General features: G+C 52.8%; 1 protein-coding gene across 1 annotated transcript; it reads left to right on the forward strand.

Moving 5' to 3' along the window:
- The first annotated feature begins 8,313 nt into the window (after window positions 1-8,313).
- Window positions 8,314-20,855, forward strand: NBL1 (NBL1, DAN family BMP antagonist). Its single transcript, XM_074161726.1, is given in 6 exon segments — window positions 8,314-8,340; window positions 8,342-8,395; window positions 14,872-14,936; window positions 19,002-19,196; window positions 19,687-19,798; window positions 20,601-20,855. Coding segments are annotated over 6 exon segments (708 nt in total).
- The last annotated feature ends 899 nt before the right edge of the window (window positions 20,856-21,754 follow it).

Below are 21,754 nucleotides of genomic sequence, written 5' to 3' on the forward strand. Positions count from 1 at the left end.
TAGGACACCGCTGTGTTAGGCATAACATAAGCATAATATCAGCAGATAGTCACCGCCTTAGTAGATCTACCTCAAATAAGAATTTAGGTAACAGACTGAGATAGAGGGAAGATACCAAGGAGACAACATCATTCCAGTAGTGGAAAGACAGCAGTGATGGCTTAACTCAACTCCTCCAGGGGGTTCACACGGATGATTCTCCAAAGGAGAATTGGTTTTCCAGATATTTTTATTGGGTTCCCTCCGAGTTTTTGGAGCAGTGCAAAAGAAATCACGAACATGCTTGTTTGCAACAGCAAGCAGTGAGTGCTTGAGTAGACTAAAGGAGACTGTGGTGGTGGTAGATACCACAAGGTATCTACCTTATGATAGAGGTAGTAGAGCTACAAGGTATAGCTCTTATGCCTTAGCTAGGACTGAGGCTGGTGGCAGAGCTGGGGGACAAATGCCAGTGACCTGCTAGAAAAAACACTTTTTTAAGCCACGTTCTGAACCAGCGAGGTGTGGCTGACGCTTCCTTCTGCTCTGAGCTGGCTGGGTTTTGTTGCTTTTCCCCCCTACCACGCGCATCCTGACAGTAAGAAATAAACTTCGTCCTCGTCTCCCACCCCAGCCCTGCCTTTGTAAACGGGACTGGTGTGAATTTTGGCACGCCAGCTCCAGTAGGCAGCTGTATGCAGTGCGTACTGTCTCCTAACTGCTCGGAGAGTCCAGCCTATAGCCCACCCACGGTGAAATGCTTAGCTGAGATTGAAACTAAATGGGAACACAGTTTATGGAAATTCAGCTGTGGATCACTCTTTCTCCTGTGACTTCTGGCTGTCAGCACTTAGCTGTACAGCACTGCCAGCTCTTTTGAGCTGCATGTTCCTCGTGGTGGTGAATACCCACCTCCCGTAGCTTATAAGGATGCCGAGAAAGTTGTTGGTGTGTAGTAAATCACTCTTCATCTATAGTCTTTATTGGTAGCGCTTGTAAAGACTCCAGCTCTGGGTTCAGAGTCTATGGCCCTTCCTAGAAAAGGTCATGCCCGTATCAGTTGAAATCCAGTTCATAAATCTCCCGTCGTATGAAAGAGTGTGTTTCTTTTTAGACATTTTAGAGGATATTCTTCCTCCCCCTCTGTGCTGCACTTGAAGTTGTTAGTAGTGACTAACAGCTTAACCCAAACCCATCACTAATCCCATGAGCCAGGCATTCCCTGGGGATTTAGGAGTCCGGTTGTGACAGACAGCACCTCAGTTTTCTCCCTTGTAAAATGGAAATGGTGATACTCTCTCCACTTGGTCGTGGCTTTAAGACCTGTTTCATTCCCGGGTAAAATTCATCTCTGTACAGTCAATACAGCGTATATTGTTGGGACCCCACAGTTCACAACCCGTCTGCGCTGGATCGAATCGCGCTTCACAGTTCACAAAATACTTTGGCTTCTGCTTTTTGAAGACGCTGGAAGAAGAAGGTAAGGGTGTGCTGTGGAAGGGGAGTGTTTCTGCACTTTCTCGTCCACCCTTTCGTTTCTTCCAGTCACCTGCTTCTCTGTCACCAAACTCCTGCTCCTTTTCTCCAGGACAATGGTCTGTAGCGCGGAGCAATAAGGGAGGAAGAGCTGTAATTACCAATGGAGTAAGGGGAAAAGAGGTTTAGGCTGAAGGTGACTGCTGTGAGTTGGGGAATCTCTCTCTTTAGCACCCCATTTCAAGGTTCAAAGGTTGATTGAGGCCACAGGAGAAGAAAATCCTTTCGTATCCTAATGGCTCCGTGTCTGTTTTGGAAAAACAGTGGCACTCGGGTCTGTGGATGCCGTGTGTCCCTCAGGAGTCAGTCTAATGCTTTGTATTATCTGTCATTTCATTGATTATCTGGAAGGAAATACAAAAAGGGTGGCAGAGGAATAATTGCTGTTTGGTGGGATGGTATATAAATGAAAACGTGGAGCAATGTAGATTTTGATACAGCCAAATGTGAAGTTGGACATCGAGGCACAACAAACACTGATCATACCTAGAGATGGTAAGGACTTAGGAAACCCCAGGAACTGATGGGTTTGGTGCTAAGAGGGAGAGGCATGATGAGAAGCTGTGGCTGGAGGCCAAAGCTTGACCCGTGCAGATGAGCAGTGAGGGAGTGAATTACGGGCAGGGAGACGGGGATAAGCGTGTAGAGGAATGGGTGGATTTTTCAACTCTTGATGTCTTAAATGCAAGTCTCTGTTCTCCACCTGGGAGCGCCTGGGTGAAATCAAGTGACCTGTAACACACATGGATTCGTATCAGATGATCTAACTGTTCTTGTTGGCCATAAATTCTCTTAAACTTCCAAGGCCATAAAGGTTGAGTGCATTGTTCCTGGTCTCCATCCCATGGCTTAATCCGGTATGAACTAAATGCAGATATTTTTTAGCTTGAGGACCCTGTTTGTTAGACACTCCCTGAAGATGTCCCTGGCGTGGTTCTCAGATGTAAGACAACCTATTTCTGTGCTGACCATTACTGCTTTGTTCTTCCAGCTCCTCCTCCCTTTTGGACTGGTTTCCTTGAGTTTGTTTGAGGGAATGGCTGATGGTGTGTTTTTCCGCCCCCCCTCCTTTTTCCAGGCACAGGGCCCGTTTTTTGTTTAATTCTCTCTGAAGATTCCATGGTTTCAAAGATAATCTGTCGAGAGTTGGGGTATTTCATATGTCAATAAATGCATCTTTGAATGAGGAATGGAAGTGTGGGGCTGGAACTGCAGGAGAGTTTGTGGGCTGGGACTGGAAGTGCACTGGGAGGACTGTACGGGAGAGCCCACATAGTCCTGCTGTCTGCACCATGACAGACAGAACAGTGAATTCACTGGGCGCTTTTCAGGCCTGAGAAATAACTCCTTTAAATCTTTGGAAGCATCTTAGTAGGCGACATGCTCGTGGGAGGCTCTAGTTTACTATCTGCGAAGTTGCGGATTTTGTATCCATATTAGGTATAAATAGAGGTAGGCTGGCAGCGAGAGAGAAGGTCATTGTGACTCCTCCGAGCACAGGATGAGCCTCTAATTATTTAACTGAGGTTTCAGTGTTAACTCTTATCATACGTTGGAGCAGCCACTGAGGCAGTCCCTGTTACCAAAATTAGAACCAGAACGATGAGAAATCGATGCAGCGCTAGCACAGATCGCGTGGTGCGTTCAAGAGAGCAGCGATAAGTGATGACTCCTTCAGCTCCTCATCAGCTGCAACAGCATTATCTGCTGCACAAACTCAAAAATCACCATCCCGCTTCAGGGCAGGAGGAGGGGGAAGCAATGAAAGCAGATTTCACAGGGTCCCACTTTTCTATAATTTTATGAACCACACCCTCTAAAATATGAAAATCGTGTTATCACCTTAAGGATTATATATTTGCATTTGTCTTCTGTAAGGCGGGGGGAGTGGGAGCGGAGGAGTTTAATCTCTTGGTGAATACATACATTCTTTTTTCTCTGTTACTCTCATTTAAAAGAATTCTGACGCTTTCTTGCAGCAGCAGGACTTCAGAAACTGGCCCTTGGGGACCTCTGAGTCTGGGTGCTTTCCTTCAAGGCTGCAGAGTTTCTGTGAGAGCCTCTTCCAATGCAACAGCAGCGCGATATTGCTCCGGGCTGAGTCACCCCGTTGCAGGCGGGTGCTGGTTTCCTTTCGGTAATGTGCAAAATGTTCCCTGCACGCATGTGTACGTTCTAAAGTTTGTGCTGCTGGTTGACAGTTTGTAGGTGCTCCGGTGCCAGAACTGTCTCGAAACACATACAAGCACCTATTGTGACGAGGCCCTGAGCTTGGCTGGGGCCGTCAGGCAGCCCTGCGAGGAAAATAATTAATATAATAAGAGGTTCTGAGCGATTGCAGCAGGGGGAAGTTGTGCAGCAGAAAATAAGATGGTTATCAGAGGGGACTTAGCCGGTTGTAATGGAGTCAGAGGAAACTGGTATTTTTGAAGTAGAAAGAAAAAAAAAAAAAAGTGTTTGAACTCGTAGGGAAGAGGGCACCTGCAAATGAAGCTCAACAGCTTCTCAGCCCTCCCTGACAGAAACTGCCCCTGCAGACATGAACTGAGTAGGAGAAGGATTTTGCATGACCTGAGTTGCTGGGGAAGCCAGGGAGGGAGGGACAAAGGGGCCTGGAGTGCCTGGGAGCAGGAGCAATTGGGCAAGGTGGAAAATAAAGCGATTAAACACACTTGGACTTGCTCGGAGATGGGAGGGGTACATTTTTTTTATCGCTGCCCCAGGGCCCCAAAATACATTGGCACGGCACTACAGAGAAACCACTAATCCCAGTCACCGAGGGGAGGGAACGGGACTTTCTCGTTCTCTCCCACTCGCTTGGACCCCTGTGGAAGGGAAGGCTGATGGGATTAGAGGAAACAGCTGGCTCGAGTCTTACCCTGCGGGAGCTCGCATTCTCGGGACTGGGGAAGAGAGGAGTGCCCCGCTGCCGAGTCGCATTCCAGGTCATTTGCTGAGCCCAGATGTTTTCTAATGAGCTCTATGATAAATCCTTTTCCTTTACTACCGAGCACGGTCCCTGCCAGCCAGGTCCGTCCCTAAATCTTGCTTTCTACACACAGGCCAGGCAAGTTGGACTTTGCAGTTCAAGTCCATTAGCCAAATTACCACTAGGACTCATGCCTTTCTGCTTTGCCTGCTCAAAGAGATTGAGCACAGAGCTCAAATCTGTTATCCTAGAGCTGTGACCTGATGGAGGTTGTTGGTCCAAATTCCTCCCCTCTGGCCTCTCCTTACCTCTGTGTTATGTTATTAAGCTGAGGGTGGGTTGACCTGGTGGTCAGAACTAGGAGTGAAGTGCTGTTCTACCCCCGTGCTTTGGGTGAATCTGAAAAATGGCATTTGTAAGGAGTAAGAGCATCCTGGAACTGCACAGATGTGAGTCGCAGGCTGGCAGTGATGGGAGGATGTGCTCCTCATGTCCTGCCTGCCACCACTGTCCCCTTCCTCCATCTACCTGAGATGGTGATGGGAAATCACTCTCCGGCTTTTTTACTAGTTAAATGTTTGCGTCCGTTTCCTGGCATGAGCACTGCTGCCTTCATCTCGGGCATGTGTGTCCTTACACACAGCAATCTGAGGTCCTAAGCTGTTATCTTAGAGATGTCTCAGGGCTTATTTAGGATCCAAGAAGTGCGAGTTCAACTCCAGCAGGTGATGGTCTGGTGAGAGACGGGAGCTGATAAAGAGCCATCTTTATTCCAGGGAGCCACAATACAATTTTGTCCCTTTAGCAAATAAGATGTGGAAAGGTGCAGTGAATGGACTGGTGTGAGATGGGGCAGGGTAGCCCGTGGCAGACCCAGACCTCACGCTCCCAAGTCCCTTGTGGGTCATTCCAGGGGGTTTAATGATTTTTTGGACCCTGTGCAGTATGTCTTGGGGATGGTGAACAAAACACAAGTCGCTGGTGGAAAGAGGGAGCCTGGGCCCAGCTGTGGGGGTGTGTGAAGGGCAGTTCCCCCCTCGTTGCTCCCTGCAGCCCTTCATGGATACACACATTCTCCCTCGCTCTCTCATTCCCCAGCTGCCTTTCCCCGCATGTGTTTTCTAGCATCCAGCTATGGGCAGGGAGCCTTGGAATCTGCGTTAAGACACAAATAAAAGGAATAGCTTTATTTTTAACTTACAAATACACCCTTTTAATTCTCACGCCCACAGTTCCTAGTCCTGTCCTGACAAGCGGGGAGCCCCTGGCACTGTGGGCGTTTGTCAGCAGGCCCAAAACAGCAACAGCGGGCGAGGGAGGGAAGCTCTTGGAGACCAGAGAGCAGGTTTCTGCTGCGTCTCGGTGCACAAAAGCCTTGGTGATCCAGCAGCAGGGGAAAGGGCTGAGGGGGAAAACATAGGTGGGGTACGTGGACATTTTGGGCAAGGCTGTGTGCGCCTGCATTTTCATATGGTGTCTTTCTGGGGTGGAAACAACAGGCTGATGAAATGGGCTGTCGTCGGGGGTAGAGCGGAGAGTTGTGTCGTACTACGTGTCATACCGCTCGGCGTGAGAACAGCAGCGTGGTTTGGCACGGGTGTTTTAGGAGCAGGCAGCGAGCTTCTCGCAGCCCGTGGGGAGCGGGAGGTGGTAAACGAGGAGGTGATATGGAGAAGAGTCTAAAAATGCAGCTGAAGCAGCGACCCTGGCTCGGGACAGCGACCCTGAGAACGACTCCTTTCCTCCCGGTGTTGCCTCCTTGCTCTCCCTCCCGTCGGCTCCCGGCTGCGGAGCGGCTGCCTCTAGCCCGTGCCGGAGCCAGTGTCTGGTCCAAACGACGTCTGCAGGCATCAGGTCCTCACTCCTTGTTCTGGCTGCGATACCGCATTGCCAGAGAAAGGGGAGAAGTGTTGGCCCAGGGCTTTGACAGCCTCTCGGCAGGTTCTTTCAGCCGCCGGCCAGCCTGCTCTGTCACACAGCACCTCTGCCTGCTTCTTCCGACACCAGAAAACCCAAACTCTGCTCCTCTTGCCTCCCCACCCCCAGATTTACAGATTGCCGGCTTTCCCTTCTCTGCTGTTTGGCTCTTTACAGAACTGGGACTCGAGTGAATAGTAGGAAGCGGTGAATGAACTGCAGGCTGGCTCACAACTCCGCATGCAGCCTGGCGCTCCGCTCGCAGGAATCACACCCCAGCGCCGAGGATCCCGCAAAAACCATCGAAATACTGAGCTGTGGACCGGGTACACTTGGGCGAATTTCAACCTTAATGCCCGTGCTCTGTTGCTTTGTAGCTGGTCGTGTCTATAAATTATTTTTCTTCATTTATCCACAGACTTGAGAACTTGCTTCCAAGTTTCTGATGTCTCACTCGTCACATTATTCAGAATAAAATAGTCCCCCGGGGCAAGAGCTCACTGCTGGTCACGCTGGCCATGAGGAGCAGGTAGAGAGTAGTCAGAAGCTCCAGTTCAGTAGTGGGTGAAAATGGGAGATCAGAGTTCGGGCTCTCGATGGGGTATGTGGTCGTGGCGAAAGGCTGCTCCTTTGTCTGTCCTTGCACCTTTGGAGCTGAGCAGCTCGGTGCAGGTCGGGGCCATGTAGGTTACACCTTGCTGGATAAGAAAGTGATGATGGAAGCAGGTTTTTGCTATCCTATTTACAAAATCCTACTGTCCCGGAGCTGGAGGGAGCAGCGGGAAACCATTCCTTCGCTGCCAGCTTCCAGCCTCCTCCAGTGAACACCCAGCCCCAAAATTGGCGTTCCCAGCTTCTCCCCAGCACCGCTGCCAGGGCACTGCCAACACTGCCCTCGGCACAGCCGGTGCTTTCTTACGTTCTCCTCTTCCTCCTTCTCTCATCTCTATGCAAATCTTCACACGAACAGGAGCCAGCAGAGCCCATGGCAGCCTTGCAGGTAGCTTTTGATTTGGGTAGCGCCGTGCCAGCGTTTAATGTGGAGGCCTCTATTAGATTAATTGCGCTTTTACAGAAACGGAGCCCTTCCGCTCTCCGACCGATTATCCTAACTGAAAGATAGCGATGAATGGGGTTTCACTGGGATTGTGTTTGGCTGTTGGGTTTTTAACGGGAAAGGGAAAGAGAGAAAGAAAAGGAGGAACGGAAAAGAAAGGAAAAAGAAAAAAAGAAGAGAAACCCGTCCTCTCTGCTGTTGGAGAACTTTCCCAAAGTCTTCACCGTGGCTAGGACTCTACTCCAGGCACCCTCTATCAAGTATGATGTTTAAATAGGGACTGTTTGTGTTCAGTGAGCCAAATCCAGACTTTGTTTATGTCCCTGCAGGAGCAAACGCTGGGAAATTACCTCCGCACACAGCTTTGCTTTGAGAGCCAGGTCGTTTTTACGGGGCTGCGTTGCCAGCGGACTCTCCCCGTTCGTTTTTAGCACCCTCCGGGGGCTTCATCGCCCCGGCCGGGCGGTGTGAGCTCCGTGCCCATCCCGGGGGCCGCCCCGTCGGGGCTCCGGCGCTCGCCGGGCAGCGGGAGCCGGGGGGCGGCCGGCGGGGGCTGCTCTTCCCGGGGCTGCTCGGGGCTCTCCGTCCCGCTCCATACACCGGTGGGGCGGGCCGGCTCCATCCCTCCCTCCTTCCTCCGTCCCTCCCTCCCTCTTTCCCTCCCTCCTTTCCCCTCCTCTCGCTTCTTCCCCCCCCTCCCGCCCCGATTGTGCAATAGCGAGCGGCGGGGCCGGCGGCACCGCCCGGAGCCCGGCACCGGGAGGAGGAAGGGAGGGAGGCGGCAGGCTCCCGGCACCGGGAGGAGGGAGGAAAGGAGGGAGGGAAGGAGGCGGCAGGCTCCCGGCACCGGGAGGAGGGAGGCTCCCGGCTCCCGCCCGCCCCGCGGGCCCCGAGGATGCGGCAGCCGCCGGGCACCGCGGGGCTGTAGCCGCCCGCCGCCCCGGACCCCATGGGATGTGCCCGCCGTCGCCTGGGTGGTGAGTACCCTTGGCTTTGTGTGTGTCCCCCCAACTCCCCGCCCTGCGGACCTGCTCCTTTTTTCCCCGCCGCTGATCAGCACCAGATTTTCCGCCTCTTTTCCTCTCCCTTCCATTCTCCCCCCCCCGCCCTCCCCGGCCCAACGCCCCGGGTGATTGATGGCCGGGAGGATGAGAATATTGCCACGGGCAGAAATCAGTTGCAGATGAGGCGGACTTCGGGGGGATCTGCTGTGCAATCGTTAAACTATTTCCACCGCCGCTTTAGCTCGAATAAAATAAAAGAATAGGATACGGGGAGCCGCGCTCTATCGGTTGCACATCTGTGGTACAGAGTCCTTCCCATCTATTTCGGGTTCCGAACAAAAGTGCCGAGGAAAGAAGGGGAATGTTCAGTATATCGATTAACCGCGGCGCCAGAAGACGTGTAGTAGTTCGGGTATGGTAAAGGAAGGAAATTGTCCTGATGGCAAGGCAGTAAACTTTTGTTACTTGAAAAGTTTGCACTGGGGATGAATTTACATCCTTGTATCCGTGCAAATAGTTTTTGTGCTTACTGGAATATTACGAAGGCTTATATCCGATATATCTCTACCTGTTTCTTGAGTTGTAACGTAGTATTTCAGTTTGTCTAAGTATTTGAAGCAATTTTTATTTGTTATACAATAATCTCTGCATTTTATGCACAGTGGGGATTTCTCTTTTTTCTGGAAGAGATGTTCTGGGGACAGAACATGCTTTAGCCCGTTTTCAGGCTGCATTAAAGTTGATCCAGACAATCCCTTATTGCCTACTAACATTTCTCTTACGAGGGCACGCTTACGAGAAACTTATGCTCTGCTCCGCAGTCTTAACTTTTATCTATAGGATTAACCCCATCAAATTCAAAATTCAGCCCGTGCGAAGTGTTTGTGGTGTCAGGGCACCGTAGCTTTGCCATGCGGGTTTTGGGGTTTTTTTGGAAAAATCTGCAGACTGTTGAAAGGAGTGGGAAAGATCCTAGTGATACGGCGAGGCTCAGATTTTCCCTTGTATTTTTAGCCTCAGAACTTAACGTCCTCTTTGCGATGTCCAACCAGCCAAAAATCAGCTGTATACAATGGGCACTTTTGCTTTTCAAAGGCAGTCTCCCATCTCAAAAGAGGCAGCTCGCCTCAAATTTGCAAACCGCAGGATGGGAAATGGAATTTGCCTTCAGTATAAAAATCCCAAGTGTTTGCAAACAGCCCTGAGAAGAATCCGGGCTCTTGGCTTGACCTCTCTCCGCGCTGAATTCCAGCTTGGGGAGTTTGCGGTCTTGCAAAAAAAAAAAAAAAAAAAGGGTGAACGAGCAAAGTCTTCCTGAGTGCCCGGTCGTCTTTCCGGAGCGAGGAAAAACAGTCAAGCTGGAGGGGATTTTGGGTGCCCAGGAAGTGCGGGATTGGGCCGTGAGCCAAACTGCTTTTAAAGTAGCCTTGAAGACCTGCCCGTGTTGGAGTAACTTTGCTCGCGGCGTGTGTTGGCGTTGCCGAGGTGGTGTTGAGCTGGTGCAGTCGTGGGAAACCTGCCCGAGAAGCAGAGTAAACTCCCGGGCAGTTATTCCTGCCCGAGCTCTGTGCTCTTTCCCATTAAAGTCTTAGCAATACCTCTGCTGGCTCCCGTATCCCGGCTGCAGCGAGCGCGGAGCAGGCAGAGCCGGGGACTTGCTCCATCCTAGGGCTTTGCTCCTCGTTTTTTGGAAGTCTGCTGGAAAAAAAAACCAACCCTCCTCCTCACCCAGCCTTGGAGATCCCCTGCGATAAAGCGAGGACCAGAGTGCGCCGGGTCCAGCACGGTGTAGGGCAAAGAAAATTCTCAGCAGCTCAAATCAAACTCTTAAAAACATGAATGGCTGATGAAATTGTGCTTTTGGGGGAGGACCGGAGTGGGAATGAGGGGTGGCCTGTCCCTCCGCGCCTCCCGTTAGCACTGGCAGGAGCCGTGCTTGCCGTTTCCCGGACCTTTGTTGCTTGCACAGCGCTGTTTAGGGAGGGAGCGACACGGAGCGGTGGGGGCCAGGGCTTTCCTGGGCGTAAATTAACTCTGATGGTGGGAACGGAGCAACCCAACACTCCTTCCTACCGGTTGTGGAGCTGGGCTACCCCCATTCCAGCCACGATTTCAGTCCTTCGGAGCCGAGCTTTGGAAACGGTGTCAGGATCAGGCCCCCGCTTTGGTCACTCTCTCGGATGTGGCTTAAGCCTCCTCCTTCTTTGATAACAGAGCTCGGACGGCTTGTCCAGAGAGTGGAAAAGACCGGCATTCGGTTCACAGTTTGATTTCTCTGTGGTTACTGGGCCCAATCCTGCAGTTTTAGGAGGGACTGTCTAAATGTCAAGTGTGAGGTCAGCCCCCAGCGCGTCTGGTAGCAATTGAAAATAGCAACCGAGCTCTTACATTACCCCCAAAAGCCTCTGGCCCCACCGTGCCACATGTTTTTACGCTTCGGTATTGGAGATATTGCAGTCAGTGAATAACACAGACCTTGGGTTTTATGTCGTCAAAACTCAGCAGGCCGGTGCAGTAAAGCAGAGATTAAAAAAAAGAGGGCAAAACAGCACCCAAATCGACTGGATTTCTGCTGTCGTGGCCAGGCTATGGCCCCAGCGGGTGTAAAGGGAAAAGGGAAAGGGCAGGAAGGATCCCGAAAGATCCACAGCTTGAACCGCAAACTCCTTTCTCTTCCCCTCTTTCCACCTCTTGCTCCAGCAGCTGGGAACCTGATCCCGCGAGCGCAGCTCCGCCGCGGAGGACACGGCTTGATTTTTTATGCAAGTTTGGTAATGAATGACCGAGCGAGCCGAAAAGCCAGCCTGGTTGGCATGTGAGACACCTCCCATCTCCGACTGCAGGATGGCCTTACCCGGAGTGTGTGTTAAATTAAAAAAAAAACAACAAAAAAACAACCAAAAACATAATCCCGGTGACCACTCTGTACCAGAACTGGTTTTATCTGGTTCCAGTTACGCTTGTTTTGAGTAAGACCGAGCGGTGCCAGATTCTGATCTCATTTGCACCAGTGGAGTCATTCAGAGGAGCCGGTCCCAGTTTACCTCACTCTTAAGTGAAAGCAGAACTGGCCCCGCTGGGAGAAGCGTTCCCCGGGGAGGTCCTTGGTGAGTCCCAAGAGCCGTCCGCTTTTACCCGTGTTCGATTCGCACGCAGAATGCGTGCATTCGCACGCATTCTGCGTGCGAATCGAACACGGGTAAAAGCGGACGGCTCTTGGGACCCTTCCCGGAGGCGGTGCGGGTTTTACCACCAGCCCCTGGGAAAAAGCTGTTTTCACCGAAAAAAAGGAAGGGGAGAGGCTGAAACGGTGTGACTGTGCGCGCCGGGGTGAACCAGGTGGAGTCATTTGGGGAGATGCCCATAGCGGTCAAGGGTGTCCATTAGTGATGCTGGGGGAGGAGGTAAAAAAAGCCCCTTTCCAACACTGGGTGGGAAACTGGTGCTTGCAGGGGTCAGAGAGGGCTTTAGGGAGTTCATCCCAGCTGGAGGGTAGCACGCGTGGGATTTTTAAAGGGGTTTTGGATCCACGGTCCAAGTTTGGACACCTCTGGTCCTCTCGTCTGGCCAAAGCCCCAGCAGATACCCTCTGGGTGGCTGCTCTGCGGCAGCGAGCGTGTGGGAAACACCAGCTCCGGGGAGGGGGGGGGGGGGGGAAGGAGGAGGGAGTCGAGCCTTGTTCAGGTCCCGACACGCGAGCGAGGCCTCTGGCTGAAACGCTGCAAACAGCTGTGTTTGAAAGTGCCTATTTTTCATATTATCCGCAACGAGCGCGGCTACCACCTACCGCTGGGGACTGTTCTAGCCAAAGCATGTTGTGGACTAGTCCTTCCTTGGGCAGGCTCTCAGATAGAACCCCACGCGCTCTCCCTTGCCCCAGTTCACCCAGGTACCCCAGTCCCGCTGCTCCCCAAAACCTCCTGCTGCTGGAGGCTGGTACCAGGCTTGTTTTCCAGGTCCCCAGCACAGCGGATCCTCACTCCCATCCCATTCCCCCGCTCCTCTTAGGGGCTGTAAAGCCTCCCATTTCGAGCAGGTGCTTGGAGGGTGGTGTGGGACCAGGATATATTCCTGTGCTTCAGGCTGATGCATTTTCCTGGCCGTGATTGTTCTTAATGCTGAAGAAATTGAGCAATTGAAATAAATTACCAGAAACTGTTTATATTACTTTTGCCTCCTCCACAGACCATTAGTGTGTCCTTTTTCCAGCAGAGCTCCTTTAGGACCCCATTCTAAGCCTATCTAAGTCCATAGGTAGCTTTCCAATGACTTTTGTAAGTAAAGGAGCTGGGATTTTTTTTCCAGCTGCATAAAATGTGAGGTTCTCGAGTGCTCAGGGCATGGTCGAGAAGCCAGATTTAAACTCCCAATATACCAAAGTCTTTTGAAAATCTGGCCAAAGTGGGGAGGGGAGAGCTTTTCTGCCCTGCTTTTCTCTACTCCTGCTTTATTTCTGTGAATCGCCCAACCGTGCTTGGGTGGAATTTAATACGTTACGGAAAGGGAAGCTCTAACATGTCCTGCTTTTGAAAGGAGCAGAGACAGCCGGATCCACAGTGAGCAATGACACGGCTTTTGCTCCATTATGAAAAACTTTTTAGGATTGATTCTTGTGCATGTTAAATATCAAATGGGAGTTTCCTTTTTTTTTCCTTTTTGGTAATTTCTTCCCAGATTTTGCAGCTCAGCAAAGGCAGGCTGAAGCTCTCAGCTCAGAAGAGACTTCTGTGCTCGGTTCAGCGCTCATCTCTCTTGCTGTCCTGAAGAATTACCTCTGGACGTTTTCAGTGTGTAGTTCACTTCCGTTTCCTCTGGTTAATTAATTGATCAGATTAATTTGGGCTACTGCAGGCCCAGCTGCAGAGTCCTCTAACGAATGTTGCACTTTGGATTTTTTTGCAACCAAATTGAAAAATGGAAAGCTACCAAAGGTTTCACTAAATGCAAATTTCAAAAAAGGGGGAAGTATTGAATAGGAGAAAGTATTGAATAAAGCAAGTTGGTTTGATTTTTTTTTTTTTTTTTTTTTTCACTGCACAGCAACCTTTCAGGTTTTCCCGGTTTGGATTTAAACTCTTCCTACTGGCGCTGGCCTGTAGTATTTTTAGTCCCATGTAAGCAAGTATTATTTGAGTTGAGATTCCTAAGAGGCAATTCCCTGTAGCGTTCAGAAGTTACTGGTTAGACAAAATCCTGTGTCTAAGGAGCGCCGTGCCCTGGATCTTTCTGGGACTGGTACATGTTTCTTTCCGGTTGCCACCAAATTAAGCCACTTACTGTGGCTTTGATTGCTTTTAGGTGCCTAAATAATCAATTGCCTTTTAGCGTTTCACTGCCTGCAAGAGAGATGATGGCTCCTGGCCACCTCCGCACACAAGAGTGATCCCACCCGAGTCCTTGGAGACCTTTCTCTCCCCGCCTCGCCCGGCAGCATGGTGTCCTTGTGTGACTCCCCCAGCATGCAGTGATGTCCCAGCCTGTCCCCCCACAGCCTGGCGTTTCCCCCAAACAACCTTCCCATCGAGGAACGCGCCTCATCGTGTGGGGCGAGGGCTGTTGGCAGCCATCCCTCCCTTCCTGCCCCGGGCAGCCTCTTCCCTCGAAGGAATTCTGGCACTCCAGAGACCTCTTTGTGCTTTTCCCACTCTCGCTGCACCCATGAGCTCGCTCGGAGGACGACATTCCCCTGTCTCTGGTCTTACGAGCAGGGAAACTGAGGCACGGAGCAGTGCACGTCTTTTGGGGACTTCCTTTTCTCCTGGAAGCAGAGAAAAGCTCCGTGCAGCAGCTTTTTTTTTTTCTTTTTTTCCCAGCAAAATGGCACAAATAAGTAGTTGAACACAAAGGCAGGACTCGGTACTGCTGTGATTTGTGGCTATCACCAACTTGGGGTTGCTCTTGGCAGCTTGGCGCGGTGTAGGATGAGAGCCAGGCTGGCTGGGAGGCTGGCTCTGTCGGGCAGCACGGAGTGTGTCTGGGGAGGCAGGAGAGGACAGTGGAGGTCCCAGCCCTGATCCAGACCAGGAGCTGAAACCTTCACCTTGTCCGTCCCGCTGAGATCTCACACAAGGACTTGAATCATTGATTTGGGCACTGAGGTGAGGCTGTTTCCCAGCTTCCTACCTCATTTTCCTCAGCTACAGCGTGGAGCCAACGCTGTTTCTGTGCTGTATTCGCAAGCTTTGAGCAATGTTTGTAAAGCTCAGGGGTTTCTTGTCTCTCAGAACCTGGGATGCTGCGTGTGTGGCAGTGAGCACAATATACCTGTGTCTGTGTTTTTATGTGTTTGGCAAAATTGCAAGATCCTTGGTAAGAAAAATACCTATAAATATAAACTACTCATGAAATGTTCCCCATGTCCACCTGCAGGCATGTCTTGTATTATGGTGTAAACTTCCCACTGGAAAAAGAGGGTAAAACTGATTAGATCTTTTTTTATTTTCCTCCAGAAGTGTTTGGTTTCCAAATGGCCAGGAACAGCTGTGGGCTGGATGGTGGGAATGTGGCCTTCGAGGTAATTCCCGTGATTGTCCTCCAGCCGATGTAACGCTGTAGATTTTCCCAGCTGCTTCCAGGCGTTGGCGGGGACTGTCCTGCTTATGGGACTCCTCAGAGTCCCCGGGACTGTTGGGATGGGAGGAAAGAGCTCTTCTAGGTGACACAAAACATCTGAACGTGCCACCACCAGGCTCGTGGGAGGCTCAGCCGTCAGCAAGGACTCCTGCCGAGCTCCCTGGGCCTCCAGGGGATGCTGAGCTGGTGCAGCTGAGACCCATCAACCTTGGACATTTTGCCCCTCAGCTCCTCGGTCCTGAGGACAGGCTGGAAAAGGGCTCCAGGGCCGCTCACCACAAGGCTGCAGCTGTGCATGGCGCTGAGAAGTTGTTTGTCTCCGGAGTCTGGGATGTGCCAGGCTCAAGGGCTGAGTCATTTGATTTCTCAGATGCGTGCCGAAGGGGTGGCGGAGGAAGCTGCCATGCGGTTCCCTGCAGAGGGAGAGGGGGGAGACCCTCACGGCTTGATGGCTCTGCCGGAACTGAGATGAACTTTCTGCTTGAAAAGCTTTGACTAGCAGGAAAAAAAAATGTGCCCCCGGTGCGGAGAAGAGAAAGAAGCCCCTGTGTGTGGGGAAATGCTTGCTCCCGCCGGCAGCTCAGGGCTGGGGTCAGCGCCGGGGAGCACACACTTGTTTCTTTAGGGGCTGCAACGTGTAATTTAGCTTGTCACGGAGGAATGTGCTCAATGCCTTTATTTAATCGGGAGTTTGCAAACCTGCTCGGGTGCCTTGTCTTCCTTTTTCCCTTCCCTTCCCAGCTGGGGAAGGGGGGGAGGAAGGAACACGGTGCTTTTGTCTCCGACCCTGTGGCTGCTGTCAGATGAATGGGTTTAGTGGCAGCTCGGTTCGCATGACTGGTTTGAACTATGCCAGCGAACATGCCGCAGTGGCGAACAGGCTGTTTCCAGCCCCCGCTCCCTCCCAAACTCAGCTGCATCAGATATTTTCCTAGGCACTGGCATAAACCTTGTTACTCACTAGAAATGTGGCCCTGCGGGTTCCAGGGCATTCTTGGGAGGAGGAAAACACCATGTGGATGTGGCCTGTTCGAGGATAGTGGTGCTCAGCACCGGAGTGTCTTGAAGAATGGGGTGAAATTGCGATTGCTCCAGGTCTGTAGATAATACCCAGTTCCTCCTTCTCCACGACTGCCCCTCTACAAACCAGACCCATGGCCGTGCTGCTGGGGTCCCTGGTTACAAAGACATCCCTGCTCAGGAAAGGGGAGGGCTTAAGCATATGTTTAAGTGCTTTCCCGAATCCAGGCCAGGTCCTGTGCTTTAGCAGAGCACAACCTCACTCATCTTCCTCTCGGTATCGGAGCGAGACAGGAGCCCAGATGCTCGGAGATGCTTCTTCATGCCTCTGGCGATGGCTCTGCTCTGACCGCTGCTGCAGAAACACCTCTCTGCTGAACAACTCCCTCCAGGAACCAAACAAAAGGTCCCGGGGAAGCAGGGCTGTCAGCGCAGACAGAAATATTTGCCTCTTTGCCGCTGGGTAGAGATACATAGAAACCTGGAAAAAAAAAACAGCCACCACCTTTCTTTGGAAAGAAGGAAATTGCTCTCTAATCGGGCATGTGGAAGTGAACTTGTGTGCTGACTCCGGAGGAATTTCGGCTGTTCCCCGGGGGGTTGTGATTGCCGTTTGGGTCACATCCCAGCTCTGATCTCGGACTTGCCTTTGGGAGCGGGATTCCTCAGCACGGAGCCACTGGCATTTGAGGAATGAGGGATGCTCAGTTCAGAAAACCAAGCAAACTGTGTGTGTATGTGTGTGTGCGCAGCTTAGCCGTGTTCTTCTTAGCAGGAATTGCAGAATTCCCCCACTGAAATGGAAAAAAAAGTATTCAGGGAGCAGAAGTAAACCCTGGGAGTTGTCTTGAGGACAAATGTATTTAACCACATAGCTCTCATTAATGACAGTACAAGTTGAGGGGCTAAAACCCTCTGCTTATCCCAAACCAAGACCTGCAAACCCTGCTTTGTGCAGATATTCTCACCGGGGACCCGTGGGATTCACATGAACCAGTGCTGGGAGGATTAGGAAGCCAGGGTTATAAAGGTGTTGCTGTGTTATACCATCATGGTTCCTGTATCATCACAGTAAGAAAATTTAGCAGAGACCCCTCCTGATTCCTCCAGAGATCCCAGGGCCAGGGAATGAGGATGCCCATTTCTGGCTGCCTTGGGATGGAGGACGGGGAAGCATCTCTCTGAATTCAGATCCAGGAGGTTGGGCATGGTGGAGGGGTAACAGGGCAAAACCCCCTGCCCCATAATGACCTTAAAACATCTGAGCTGGAGCTGTGAGAGGTGCTTAGTAGCCCATCTTGATCATTTAGGTGGTGGTGGTCCTCCAGCAGAGGTGAAGGCTGTGAAGAGTGACCGAGGGAACGCCCGGCTGGGAGTCCCCAGCACAGAGCTGCCTCCCACACAGTCTGATAAACAAGGCATTTTTCCTCTCCTTCCCTGCAAGCGTTAAAGGGCTGGGCCCAGGAGCCATGGGAATCAACAGGAGTCTTTCCAGTGTGGGCTTTGGATCTCCGTCTGGATAAATAAATAGAAGGAAATAACAAATAACATGGTTCTAACAAATATTTTAGAAAGTATAAATGTCTGCCTTTCCCTGTGACTCCATCCAAACCCCACAAAGGAAAAAATTTCCCATTTTCTATGATGCTTTTCCATCTGCCTTTCCCCAGTGATTGGGAGTGTTAGTGCAGGCACCTTGGCTGGCCTGCGAGGAAACCCAGCCTGGGGTTTCTCTGGGGGTGGCGAGTGACCTTCTCGGCCCGACCACCTCTGCGAGCGAGCTTCATGCTTGGTATGAAAAGCCCCCCCCCGCCTTGTCTGCAGACCGAGCTCCCGTCCTCAGAGTAACCGCGTGCTGAATTTGAGGGGCTCTATAAAAATAAATGCCGTGGGTTTCTAGTCTCTGGGTTGAGGTTTCCAGGGCTCCCTGCTTGCTGCTGCCTTGCAGCGACACCTGCTGCGCGATTCGAGGAGGAGAGCGGTTTTCCTTCCCTTTTTTCTGGGAAAGCTTGCACCAAAGCCAGCTTTGGCTTTTAAGGTGGGAGAAAAGGAAGTGGGGAAGCGTGTTCCTTCCTCAAATAAAAACATTTCTGCGGTCCGCAACTTTTCCAACCTGGCTGGGCCCGTGGTGGTGATGCTTTTGTTTTGCAAACTTCTCCCAGCCCGGCTTTGGGTGGGAAATGATGAAAAAAGCCTGCTGTTGCTCCTGGCACAAAGCTCGGGAGAAGTAATGCAGGTGTCTGCCTGCCCCAGAGCTTGTTGTGAACAGGGAAGAGGTGCATCCCACTCCCCGTGCCATGTTTCGGGGAGCCTCCCTGGCCGTGGAGGGAGATCATAGAATCATAGAATGGTTTGGGTCGGAAGGGACCTTAAAGCCCACCCAGTGCCACCCCCTGCCCTGGGCAGGGACACCTCCCACCACACCAGGTCCCTCAAAACCCCCTCCAACCTGGCCTTGAACCCCTCCAGGGATGGGGCAGCCACAGCTTCTCTGGGCAACCTGGGCCAGGCTCTCACCACCCTCACAGCAAAGAATTTCTTCCCCACATCTCATCTCAATCTCCCCTCTTTCAGTGTCAAACCCTTCCCCCTCGTCCTCTGGCTCCCGGCCCTGATCCAGAGTCCCTCCCCAGCTTTCCTGGAGCCCCTTTAGGGACTGGAAGGGGCTCGAAGGTCTCCCTGGAGCCTTCTCTTCTCCAGGCTGAACCCCCCGCAACTCTCAGCCTGTCTTCATAGGAGAGGAGCTCCAGCTGGACTCGTTCCAACATGTCCCTGTCTTTCCTGTGCTGAGGACTCTGGAGCTGGATGCAGTGCTCCAGGTGGGGTCTCACCAGAGCGGAGCAGAGGGGCAGAAATGATGATGTGGGTACCCACGCTCTGGGAGGACAAACCTGTGCTTGTCGCAGCCAAGAACTGCCACGGGGCTGGAGAAATGAGCCGTCTTGCCTGTTTTCTTTCTCGCTAACACTTTGCTCCCTGTCTCCAGTTGTAGGATTGTGGCAGAGCTGGCCATGATGTTATGGTTTGTGGTTGGTGCCCTCTTCCCAGCGCTGCTCCTGGCCGCACCGCCCCCCATAAACAAGCTCGCCCTCTTCCCGGACAAGAGCGCTTGGTGCGAGGCAAAGAACATCACCCAGATTGTGGGGCACAGTGGCTGCGAGTCCAAGTCCATCCAGAACAGGTAGGGATCCACAGAATGATACGGGGTTGGAAGGGACCTCTGGAGAACTTCTAGTCCAACCCCTTGCCAGAGCAGGGTCACCCAGAGCAGGTCCCACAGGAATGTGTCCTGGTGGGGTTTGAATGTCTCCAGAGAAGGAGACTCCACCACCTCTCTGGGCAGCCTCTGCCAGGGCTCTGCCACCCTCACAGCAAAGAAGTTCCTCCTCATGTTGAGATGGAATTCCCATGTTCCAGTTTGTGCCCGTTCCCTCTTGTCCTGTCACTGGGCACCACCCTCGATGCAGAGCTGGATGCAGCTGGTCTCTGTTTATAGTTGACACCGGAGTGGCTTTGGGGACTGTCACTTGCATGAGAAGCCAGGCACAATGTCCCACCTCTGCCCAGCTGCCTTCTCTCTGTCTCAGTGGAAGGTCAAACCTCCTTCTGCCTTTGTTGGGAATAGCAAGGAGCTTCCCCCTGAGCCCTCATCCCTCCTGTTGTCTTTGCAGGGCCTGCCTGGGACAGTGTTTCAGCTACAGCGTCCCCAACACCTTCCCTCAGTCCACAGAGTCCCTGGTTCACTGCGACTCCTGCATGCCAGCCCAGTCCATGTGGGAAATCGTGAGTATCCCTGCCCTCGCCTCGGTTCTTCCTGTGGGTCCTCGCTCAGGGGCTCTCGGCTCTGCTCTGCCACCGCTTCAGGGCAAGTCGTTCTCCTTCCCCGAAGTTTTCCCACTCATGGTTTCCTTCCAGGGCATCTCGCAGGTGACTTCACCCTGTCTTGAGATGCCTGGGTGGAAGGGGCTGCTGGAAGCAACGTGACTGCAGCGATGAATGATGCATTTATCACTGTTTGCAGAACCATCCCCCGTCAGTCCCTGCATTATTCATCCCTGCGCTCATCCCGCGCGCCTGTTTTCTCCATCACTCCCTTTGTCGCCTCCTCCCACTTGGGAGTTTTTCCCTTCTTCGATGGCCAGAAGCGCTTCCCACAGCCCATCTGCCCGTCACCCTCAGCCCTCACAGCTCCATGCCACCAGTGATCCACAAACCCTGCCTGCGGGGTGACCCTGGGCACCGGGGAGCTGGGTTCCGCTCTCGGCTTTGCTTTCAGCTCACACATTTGGGCAGATGCTTTAGTCCAAACTATCCGAGATGCTCAGCAGCGTGTCTTGTGGGTGGCCTTTGGCGTTACCACTGGTATTTCCATGACAGTAGAGCCTGGGAGCAGTGTCCCACGTTTTCCCCGGGTCTCTGCAGCTTGTCACCTTGTGAGACGTTCCCGGGGAACTCTTGCCTTGCAGAGTGACTGTCTGTACGGGCAGCAAGCCATCGATTCTGGCTTAAAATACCCCAACCCTGCAGGTCAGGCTGAGGATTGAGCCTCCGTCCTCACTCACTGTGTCCTTGTCCTTCTACCCAGGTGACACTGGACTGTCCAGGCAACGACGAGATCCCCAGGGTTGACAAACTGGTGGAGAAGATACTTCACTGTAGCTGCCAGGCTTGCGGGAAGGAGCCGAGCCACGAGGGAGCCCTCTTCAACGTCTACCTGAACGCGGAGGAGAACATGCCCGCTGAAGGTCCCAGCCCCCATCACTATGCCCACCACCAACAGGAGGTGGAAGAACCTCCCGCCTCCAGCCACCACCATCACGAGGAGGAGGGCGACGAGTGACCTGGCCCTTGGGGACTGTCCTGGCAGCCGGTGGCGCGCGGGCAGGGGGTGTGTGCGAGGGAGAGGGCCGGGGTTTGGGGAGGGAGGGGGGTGGTGGAGTCTTTCCTGTCTAATAGCTACTACCCTCACGCTTTGCTCTCCACGACACCCCGGGGCCGGAGGAAGGTTTAGAGGCACAAGCGGGGCTGAGGGGCGGACGTGGGGCTGGAGCTGCGGGGCGAGAGAGGAGGGCTCGGGGTTTTTCTGATGCAAAACTACTTGCACATAATAGTAATAATATATTGAGAGGAGCGGGAACCTGGACGAGGGAGTTTTGGCCGAGAGCAAGAGCCGAGCTGGGCTCCCCAGGGGCTGTCCTGACCCTGCTGAGGGGCCCTTGCTGACTCCTTCTGGGTTTTTCTCTTGTAATCGGCTCGTACCTGGCGTGGAGGAAGAGGGGACGCAGCCTCTCCACAGTCCCAGGGGAGATGCACATCTCTCCTGGGGTGTGCAGGACCGGGGGCATCCCTTCTTCCTCCTGTCTGCCCTGCCTGCCTGAGGACACGCGGGCTCAGCGGGGCCACGCTGTTCCTCCTGGCACCCACAGGATCTCAATTCAGCCCCAACCCCCTCGTGTTCGTTGGCGTCTGGGGAGTGTTTTCCCCCGGGATGTGCCTCTGGGGCTGAGGGCGTGAGGCTGCTGGGAACCGTGTTGGCCCTTAACCTTGCCGGTCCCTGGGGCCACCACATAGCTCCCTGGGGACGAGGGAGCTGGATGATGCCACGGGCTTCGCGTTTGGTGGCCCACAGGGGAAGGCAAAAAGCAGGCTGGGGTGGCCTGGGTGGGAGCCAGCCCCTCTCCTCCCTCTCCCTGCTGCACTTTACTGGTGGTGGAGGGAGAAGGGGGACGGGTGCCGGGA

Source organism: Numenius arquata, chromosome 20 (genome assembly GCF_964106895.1).
Source record: "Numenius arquata chromosome 20, bNumArq3.hap1.1, whole genome shotgun sequence".
NCBI lineage: Eukaryota > Metazoa > Chordata > Aves > Charadriiformes > Scolopacidae > Numenius > Numenius arquata.